General features: G+C 35.6%; 1 protein-coding gene across 1 annotated transcript in view; it reads right to left on the reverse strand.

Moving 5' to 3' along the window:
* Positions 1 to 3,533: 3,533 nt before the first annotated feature.
* Positions 3,534 to 10,750, reverse strand: part of PRPF38B (pre-mRNA processing factor 38B) — an 8,882-nt gene continuing 1,665 nt past the window's right edge. Inside the window, exons 2-6 of the mRNA XM_019628803.1 lie at positions 8,721 to 8,789; positions 8,278 to 8,429; positions 8,137 to 8,197; positions 5,893 to 6,116; positions 3,534 to 5,572 (exon numbers count right to left, since the gene is read on the reverse strand). Coding sequence (XP_019484348.1) covers positions 4,714 to 5,572; positions 5,893 to 6,116; positions 8,137 to 8,197; positions 8,278 to 8,429; positions 8,721 to 8,789 — 1,365 coding nt within the window. The 3' untranslated portion in view covers positions 3,534 to 4,713. The remainder of the gene's footprint in view (positions 5,573 to 5,892; positions 6,117 to 8,136; positions 8,198 to 8,277; positions 8,430 to 8,720; positions 8,790 to 10,750) is intronic.

Consider the following 10,750-nt stretch of genomic DNA (forward strand, 5'->3'; position numbering starts at 1 on the left):
AAAAAAAAAAGAAATACAAATTAGTGGTTAATATAGTATGGGGAATATAATCAACAATGTTGTAAAGATCATGTAAAGTGCCAGATGGACAATGGACACTGGACTTATCAGGGGGATCACTTCATAGACTGTGTCCAATGTGCTAGACACCTGAAGCTGAGGTAGAATATTGAATGTCAACTATAACTAAATATATAGGTATATATAGTCACGGGATGTGGAGTACAACACATTACAATGGTATTGTAAATTGTAATTTGTATGTAAATTGTCGGAGGGATAGTAGCTTAGGGGGTGGATTATCACTTTTTGAGGGGTTTAAATGTCTAACTATTGTTGCTTTGTACACCTGAAACTAATAAAAAATAAAAAACGATTTAATAAATAATACATGGTCATCCATATGGAACAAAAAATTGCTAACCAGTAACAGGATTAATTACTAAGGGTAGAGGAATGGTGGCTATCGGAGCAGCCCCCTAGGGCTGACGCAGGGGAGCCAAGCAAGGAATAAATTTGAAAGGTTTCCCTTGTAAGAACTAAGACTCAGACTTTGTTGGAGAGGGTGTGACTGTGACCCACTGTTTGCTGAGGTATTGAAGCCTGGGGCTTGGAAGGAGGGGATGTCAACAAAACCATTAGGAAGCCACCCACTCTGGTGCCAATGAGATTTACTGGGAAGCTGCCAGGACCGGCAGACTTGCTGGGAAACACCCTCCCATGAGGTGCCCCTGGGATGTCCTACATACCAATGGCCCTATACACTGTGGAAGAAAATGAGGGAGGGGGGGACCCTAGAAAAGAAGCTTCTTTCTTCTGCAGCATCCCTCAAGCATCCTCTACTGACTTTAACCTTGTGCCAGCAGGCAAAAGAAAGCAGAGCAATGAAGGGTGGACTTGGGAGCTGAGGTATTTAAATTGAACAAGTAACTCATTTTTGCAATAGGCTGAAGACACCCCCTACCCCCTACCCCGCCACCTGAATACATTTTACCTGTGTATTACATTATGGATCATGACTATGTAATACACATTCTTCCACTATCAATGCCGAGCAACAGAATACTTTGTCAGTTATGATGGTATTTCTCAGTTGATTGTATACATGCTGTCATGTTTCAGTAACACATGTTGATAGCCAGTAATCTTCAAGTGAAATATGCTACTTCAGAAGTTATATTTGAAAAGTGCTGGGAGATCTCATAGGATGGAATGAAGGCGGAATTTCAGAGAATGAAACTATCAGAAGAAATGTTTCCTTCCCCACAACTAGAGGCCCTGTAATTGGGTTAGTCGTTCAAGGCTGAATTCAGCATTTACAAGATGATAGAATCAGATTAGGACCAGACAAATTTAAAGCTCCTCAGTTGGCCAAAATAGCCAGTGAGAACTGGACAGCTAGTCCGTGTTTGAGGCTGCACGTTGGAATCAGTTGAAAAACTTAAACTGCCAGCGTCTGGGTCTCATCTCTCACTGTTCAAATAAAAAACTTGTATTCATAAAGGACAACTCTTTTGGGGAAGGGAATTAAGTGAATACCATTCAACTTTTTTTTTCGTTTTTAAAAACAAAACAAAACCAACTATCACCTTTGGGCTACTCAGGAACTTAAATTTGCGACTCGTTCGCAACTACTGTACACCTAGTCACAGCTTTTTAAAAATCAGTAAACAGCACAGAATCCCAATGGGAGTTTTCTTTTGAAATTGCGTGCAAATTTGAGCCCTTTTATTTTTCTAGACATGATCTGTAGCTTTTATTAGATTGCTAAAATGAGGTCTATAACTCAAAGGTTAGAGGAATTAAAGAACTACACTCAACAGAGGTTACTAATCGGGCAGCACTAAAACAAATTTTATATGAAAATCCCAAGGTTGGGAATATATTAACCCATGTATAGAACTTAACTGCAAATTGAACATTAGGAGAGATGAAAGGTACTGATACATGGAAAGAAAGGTGAAATCATTTCAGTAAGTTGAGAACTGGATGGAAGCTGCTAGTTATCTTAAGCTCTATGAAAAGCTTTTGAAGTTTTCTCACGTTGTAAGAATCCTGAAATGCCTTTCACAGCCACTTGTTTTCCATCTTTTAGAAAATCACTCTCCAAATTATGTATATATTTGGCATTAACTAGTATTATTACATGCTGTACCAAAATGTTCAACAAACTTTAAAAAATTATAGGAAATCAAATGCAGCTTGATATTTTTACCTCCATTTGAAAAATTCCACATTTTACTTAAAATGCACCATTGAATTAACATTTCAGCTAAAACTATATTCCAAGGAGTAGCACCATTAATTTAGGTATGTTAAAAATATTTTCGGGCTGGCAGAGTGGCGCATTGGTTAAGAGCTGCCTTGGGACGCCAGCTGAGCAGCAGGGCCCTGGTTTGGATCCCACGAGGGCCAGTGACACTGCCCTCTACAGCTAAGATGGTGAACAACAGCTCAACCTGGAGCTGGGCTGCCCTGAGTCGCCATTGGTGACGGCGTAGCCTGCAGCCCCTGCTACAGTGGGCTGCCATAAGCTACCGTGTGTAGCAGCCAGCGTGAGCGGCCAGCAGCCGCCGTGAGTGGCCATTCAGAGGCGGGTGACTGATCTGCCTCGCCCGGGAAGAGCGCAATGATGGTGCCAACTTGGGCCAGTAAAGCAACATCCTCCACTAGACTGAAGAAAAGGACAGCAATTTGTCTGTTCCTTCCCCCGATTCCCTAGCGCTGTTCCCCTCCCTCAATTCCCCAAAATCTTTAAAAAAATAAACGAAGAATATTTTTAATGTAAGGTAAATCTACTAGTTTTCATTACTCAAGAATATAGTTTTCTAATGTGTACATGTCTCATGTTAACTTGATCTCCATTTAATACAAGATGACTGAATCTTCTCTTTATAAAAAAAAAGCATAGCATTTTCATAAAGGAATTCATTTAATGAGTTTTTTTCTGGAATTAGGTAGGTACAGTTGTTAAGCCTGCATAAGCAGGGCTCTTCGAATGTACTTGTTTGCTCCATTTAACACTTCTGCGAGGTGGAGTCTGAGAGCCCATCAGTTGGCCAATATAGTGAGATCAAACAAATGTTAACATTAACATGGTGGAGGCTGTAGAACACTTTTAGTCCTGACACTGACGGAACCACCACTTTGACTCTCCATTTCTCTGTTCTAAAAAGAATTAAACTAGTTAACTTATAAAAGTTCCTCCAAGTCCAAATTTTAAATGATTCTAATATGTAATTCAAGTGCAAAGTACTTCAATAAGTACCTTTGATGTGAAACTAAGTAATCACCCAACCCGAAGAACATAAGACACACAACACCCACTGATGAAGGGAACTACCATTAACTCCAGTAAGAATTACAGACTATCCACATATGTCCAATTCTGGTCTACACACTTGAAATTCACTTGTCTTCTGGGCACTGAGATACCCCTCTACACAAAGTGTAACTCTAATAACATTTTATCAATTTCCACCATAAACATTTTAAACAATATTAACACATGGGGGAAAAGCCAAGACCCAGAATAAAGGATTTAATCCATATTTATTCCACACTCATGATCGTTCTCTGGAATCAGAATACAGTCATAAAGAACAGTCTATCAAATAATTTGCCAATAATCTTAAATAATGCAGCATAGCATTACTTTTAATACATCTCTGTTCTAGATTAAGTTTAAAAACTCAAACAGCAATCTCATTATCAATAAAAAAGTTTTGAATTTTAAAAAAAGGACACTATATCAAGCTGTTTCATAATTTAAGTATTTTCCATTTATAAAAATGCTTTGGAAGCTTGAGGCTTGAATCTATTTCTCTACTCTGCCCCACCCTCTCCCAATTTTCACGTTAGTATAGGGTTCTGCAAGAATGCTAGGCTTTAAACATTAAGTTTTTCCTTTAATATAGTACTTTAAAATCTGAGAAATTCAAGAAAAAAAGATTACATGTCATGTATTTTTTCAAATAAAAAAGGAAAACTAAGTGAATAAATTTTAGGAATACTAACAGTGTCCCTTTGAGGTAGAATGCTAAAAGGACTTTTGATCAAATCACAGCCTAATTTAAACCTCTGCATCAGAAACTAACTTCTCATAAATTCTCTCTAAAGTTAACTGTGGAGAATATTAAGGGTAACATTATTAACAAGAGCCTTTCAAGATAATATACAGTGGACAAGAATGGTAATCCTACAACTGCTGCCTTCATGTACATTGAAAGCACATAATTCTCCTATAATAGACATCCAAATCCATTCTCAAAGTCTTTAGCATTCTATTACGAAAAGCATAGCCATGCTAACTTCAGTACACAAACCATAATCCCACACCTACAAAACAAAGATAGAATTAGTGGCAGTTTATTGCCTTATACAAATTTAACCAACATGGCAACCATGCCAAAGGAATTAAAACATTTTCAGGACATATGTACAGACTGTACATCTCAAAAACAATTAAACAATAAAAATGCAAGAACAATCTGTGCATTATGTATCAAATCAACAATTGGGTGAAAACATCAAAGCAATAAATGGGATTACAAAGGCACTTCCCTACACAAAAGAGGAAATGAAAATGCAGCCTACAGGGAGCTTGAAGAGTGCATTAACTACTGCAACAATCTCAACTCGGGAGGAAAAACAAAGCAAGATTTAATCAAACATTTATAGGATTCAATGTGATCCACTTTCACAAAAAAAATTTCACACAGTCTCATCTTTGTTTTTATGTTGTTTTTCTTGGTTCTCTGGTTCTATACTTTGGCTCCTTCGACGATCCTGTTTGTCAGACTGGTCCTTACTATCACTGTGATCTCGTTTGTGGGAACGTTCTTTGCTTCTGCTACGCTTTCTAGATTTTTCTTTGCTGGGGCTATGTTCCCGTTTTCTTGATTTTTCAACACTGTCAGTTCTTCCTTGACTGCCACTTCTACTTCTTTTATTTGATTTTTCTTTACTTTCGCTTTTATGTTTACTTGATTTCTCTTTGCTCCTGCTTCTACTTCGTTTCCCTGCATTTCTACTTCTACTTCTACTTCTGTGTTTCCTTTCTCTGCTTCTACTTCTACTGTGTTTTTTCTCTTTCTTGGAATCTTTTTTGTCATCTCTATGCCGCCTATCATCTTTGTCTTCTTTATGTTTCTTTTCTTCTACCTCACCCCTACTTCTCCGTTCCTTGGACCGCTCTCTTGATCGCTCTCTCTCCTTTTCTCGGTCATTACCTCTTTCCTTATCATAGTCACGATCTCGTCTTCTACCTCTCTCATTTTCTTTCTCTCTTTCCCGGTCCCTGTCCCTTCTATCTCCTTTCCTATCACGACTTCTGCTACGACTTCTATGCCTTTCCCTACTCCGGCTATGCCTGCGATCTAACCCCCGATCAATACTTCGGGATCTTCGCCTTTCTTTCTCTCTTTCTTTGGCTTCACGCTCTAGTCGCTGGCGTTCTTTCTCTCTTTCTAATTCCCGGTCAAAACTAGAACACCCATGGCCCTCCCGATGATGGCTTCTACTTCTTGATCTTCTTGGGGACCTCCGTGGACTCAGTGATCTCCTTGGGGACCTAATATTTAAGGAAAGGGAGAGAAGAAGAAAATATGAATGAATGAAACAGTAAAAAATTTAACTTTCATCAGTGTTATTTATTTAGATCCCTAGCTGAAACACGTCAAGCATAAAGCACACAATTTGTTCTTATTTACAGATGTACAATTTTGTTGAAAATGCCCTGAAAGGTAGAAAAATACCTTCTGGGAGAAAAAGTGACTAATAAGATTAACATTATAAACAGAATTTCCTAAGAACTTGCCACTTACTTTCAAGGACCTTTGTATAAAGCATCCTGTAAAACTAAAAATAAGTGTAATTCAAGTGTTACACTACCTTGAACGTCTGCGTTCAATATGTCTGTCTATTTCCTCAGCACCTTCTTTTCCATCTTTCTTGATTTTTCTAGGCCGAGTTTTAATCTGTTGATCGATATTCTTCTGAACTGGAACTGGAATTCTTGGAAACAAGGTAGAAAACCACTCCAGTTTTGTGAGAAAAGACCGCAGCATTTCTCCAATGGTCATTACACAGCCTCCACCAGCCTTCACATCTAGGTCCTACAGAAACACAAAAGATAACCTAGCCGTCAAAAAATTATTTCTACACATGAATACTATTAAAAAAATTACCATGTTTGGAATCTCAAATTCAAAAAAAATTCTAACAGAACAATTTCAATTTGTGTACCCTTCTAATCTGGTAATGAATGATACAGGGAAATACTTGGGCTTAAGTGTGTGCATGCAGGTGAGAACATATCCTGCAGCTTCATGGGCATAAAGAGAACTGATCTCACTCAGTTAGCAAGAATATGACACAGCCCCTTACATTACTAAACTATGTGGAACAATCAACTTAAATTTACATTCCACATACCTACTAAATATATATTTATTTCTGTGGAAATGTTTGTACACATCATTCCTGGCACTGTAACCGAGCTACATATGAACTACTTCAGACAATTCCTATCTAAAGACTATCTTTTAACAGCTCTAATATAAAATGAAGCCCTAATAAAACTGGAAGCAATAGCAAACCAACTGCCATGAAGCAGTGAGGTTTCTAATTTAGAGTTATGTAGAAAATAAATAAATGAACAAATAATTGGAAACGCATAATCCATGATGACCATTGTCTCTGAAAAGGGTCATTACCGCATGAAGGCCTTCTTGCTATGCCCTCTCACAGCTCAGGACATGTTAGTCAGCTATTGTCAGTCCCAAACCTATAGTGCAAGCACACAAGGAAAGTGAGATTTGTTATCTAAACAGGAAAACAAGAGCTAAAGGTAAAACTGCTTGCACTCACACACATTTAAGTGTTCAGATATACAGTATTTCCAAATATAATCGCTGCAGATATCTAAGGAAGAAAACAATAAGTTAGCTTAAATAGAGATCCTGAGGTTTGTTAATACAATAAAAAACAGATTAAATAGAAGCATTCAGAAACAAACCTACATAATACCAATTATGAAGAGGGACGTGCATTTTAAATATTGAAGGGAGAAGCGCTTCAGCCTGAAAAAGCTCATCTAAAAAAAAAACAAAAACTGTAAAGATGTAAAGATTGTGATTCACCTAACACACTTTTTGCTTCTTCTGAGATCCTGAACAGACAGCTCAGTAAACTGGTCAAAAAATTCAGAGAAAAATTTTCCATGTCTACATAAGTGAGACTTTTAGGTGTGCACATAACAACACACTAGAAAGATTTCCATTAGAACTATCCTTTAAGTCAACAGTCTTTAGATGAACTTTAAAAACAGGAGACTGAAAGACAACATCGAAGTTTATTCTATGATCCTGAAAATATATAGTAGTGGTAAGGGTAGATATATATGCACAACACAGCTCACTATTAAAGTCCCTTTTGAGATCTTGGGCTTCACTATGTAAGCATATTGATATATGTAAGATTTAAATCTGAAACAGTTAAGTTTCCCAAAGTAACTTTTCTGAACATATGTGACAAGCTCAACCTTTTCAAGCTTGAGTGGAAAACTTGATTTATAATTACAACAAAATCTAATTTAAAGAAAAGGTTTTCTTCTAGCTTTATGAATATATATAGTATAAAAGGAATCAGAAAGCTAGAATTGAAATATTTTGGTCACCTTGACAAAGTCATCTAAACTCTCAGCCTATTTAGTCCCACCCAGATCTTAAATTTCGTACTTCTATGCAAGTGGGAATATTAATATTTGGAAGAAGTTAGAAGGTAAAGAACTAAAAAGTTCCAGGAAAAAAGTTATAATTAGTATTCTATGTGCATGTCATATCACTTCAGTCTTGAGCATGGCCCACCTTTAAAAAGTCACTATCAACTGTTTAAGTCAAGATCAATACCATACACATAACATAATTAGGAAGAGAAAATTCTCAATAGTTATCAAAACACTTTTAAACACTTTAAAAATAAACAAAACTTAAGAAATTTAACCTAAGCTATATTAGGGTAAAATAAATTTAACTACAGAAAATTCTGGAAGACATTAAACCTCCAATAAATAAAAGACATTAAAAAATATCAGAGTAATCAGAAGAAAACTAATTATTACCCTTGTTGACATACCTCTTCATCATCAAGGAAGGATTCAAACCAGTCCCATAGATCTGTAGGGGGTTGGGTGTATCTAGAATTACAAAAGAATGATTAGGCTTATGTAAATTAAAATGAGATATTTATTGGAAATGAAGATAAATGCACACTCACCTTATATACATAAATCCAAGGGCTCTAATATATGGAGAGTCTGTGTGTGTGATGAGACCCATCACTTGCTTGCGAGTTAACTTCAGAGTAAATAATTTATATAACAGGCAAAAAGCTGTTGAGACAATTCCTCCTGTTCCAACACCTCGAACCTTTAAAGGGAAGAGTTAAGAAAAAGTAGTAAAATAATTAACAGAGATATTTAACACCAATTGGTTGTTAGGTATTAATAACAAGATATAATCCATAACTGAGAATGGAGCATAAAAACACTTTTCTAACCCCATTAACAGGATTCTTGACTTAGGTTACAAACAACACAAAATTCTAAGATTTGCCAACTAATTGCCATTAAGTGTGTAACTCACAAACTTTTAGTTCTCTAAATATAAACTTAGTTATGAGACACAGAAAAACTGAAAAATGCACGTACTTCTACTTACCCCTCCGCACATCCCAGTTTGGCCCGCTGTTTTCCTGCTTCCTTTTTCCCATGGTTCAACATGTGTGACCTGAAAATAGAAAAGAGGAACACAACAAACATTCATACTTCCATTTTTTTTTTTTAAGTATAATTAAAGTAAAAACCCAACTCCCTAACAGAGCAGCTCTTCCAAGTTTTGGAAGTTCGGTACTTTGACATGAGGTATATATTTTGTTTACACACATTAAGTATGTAAATCATCTTTGAAAAACTGCTTAGATATTTAAAGAGTACTAATAAAGCTACTAGGGTTTAACAAAATCTCAACAGCTTTATAGAGAGAATTCCCATTAGCTTAGTAGAGAGCTGGTACATATGGAACCAGGAAATTTCTAGTCTCATACACTTGTAAAAAATATTTGATAATATATCAACTTTGCATCTTATCAAGTTACTTAAAAAATAAAAATTCTCACTTTAAAATGGATTTAAAGCTCCAACTTAAAAGCAAAAGGTACTAGGTAAAGATTAAGTATTTTAAAAAAACACCCTTACTAGTTCAATTTTATGGTGATTTAATAAAATTCTACATTATAAGATTAAAAATGACTTGAAATATACTAAAATAACATGTTATTTGATATGCAAAGTTATGAAATTTTATTCATACATTTTTTACCATGATCAGGCATTATATTCATTCCTATGATTAAAGATGAAATTACAAAGGCCACACCTACACAGAGATCATTCATGTTAATAATTATTTTTAGCCTAATTATGTGAACTAATTCAATTTTTTCCCCAGAATATAAACTATGTTATATAAATATGACTAGTCATTACACTAAGTATGACCAAAGACACAGTTATCATCTTTGCTAAGGTGGGCTGCTTACAAAAACCACAAACTTTACCTAAAAATAGAGAATATTAGCTCTATAAAAAGAAGTAACTCAAGAAGGTTTTTGGAGACACAAGATCCATTGTTTCTTAAAACAAAATAAAATCTGTTCTTTCACTATTTCTAAAACTGCATTTCCACCCATCCCATGGTTACCGTATTTCCCCATGTATAAGACGTTCCCATGTATAAGACACACCTTAATTTTGGGGCCTGAAATTTGATAAAAAATATATTACATAAAGTTATTGAACTCAAGTTTTATTTATCATAAAATTCATACAACTTCTCATCACGGTTAAAACTCCCAACCATTAGCTTGTCCTCATCTGTGTCTGATGATGAATCACTGTCTTCATGTATTGCCTCGTCCTCAGTTCCCTCTATGGCATTTGAAATCTACAACCACTGTATAAGACGCACCCAGTTTTTAGACCCCAAATTTTTCGAAAAAGGTGGGTCTTATATATGGGGAAATATGGTACATTTTATAGAGTCTTTTTCAAGTGGCTGTAAGCAGAAAAGCATGCATTTAAATGTAAGCACTACACTATTTTGCTCAGCTGACTCCCGAACTGCTTTACTGTTTCATTTCCTTCCCCCAGCTTGCTGCATAAAAGATGTTTCAATTCCTTAAAGGATAGCCAAATGGGTGGATGCAATACAAAATCAACTTACAAAATTGGAAGCCTACATATTTCAACGATCATCTGATCTGAATGTCTTGATAACAAAACCTGGGTCTTTAGTTTTGTAACTCAATTTAAATAATTTGTAGTAGATTCTTAAGTCATTTCAAAACACTGTACTTGAAATTTGAAAACAAGCTTTTCCTCTATCACATTAACATTTGCCTATGTTATTAAACAAAAACTGCCCCCAAAGAGAAGGAACCCAATTTTCAACTGTTTGAAGTTTACATAAACAAAGGGTTAAATATTCACCATACTGTATCATTTTGAAAATGCCTTACCTTTTAAGCTAAAAACACTAATTCATAGCATTACAATTACGATACTCTTGTAAAGAGGGTATCAAAATTTCAGTATACTTCTTATAGAATAATTTTCTATCAATAGCAACTAATACCTCAAAAAAATTCTTTAATAACCTAATCACTTATTTGGGAAAAAGGAGGACAAAAC

The sequence above is a fragment of the Hipposideros armiger genome, unplaced genomic scaffold, assembly GCF_001890085.2.
Source record: "Hipposideros armiger isolate ML-2016 unplaced genomic scaffold, ASM189008v1 scaffold_808, whole genome shotgun sequence".
Taxonomy (NCBI): Eukaryota; Metazoa; Chordata; class Mammalia; order Chiroptera; family Hipposideridae; genus Hipposideros; species Hipposideros armiger.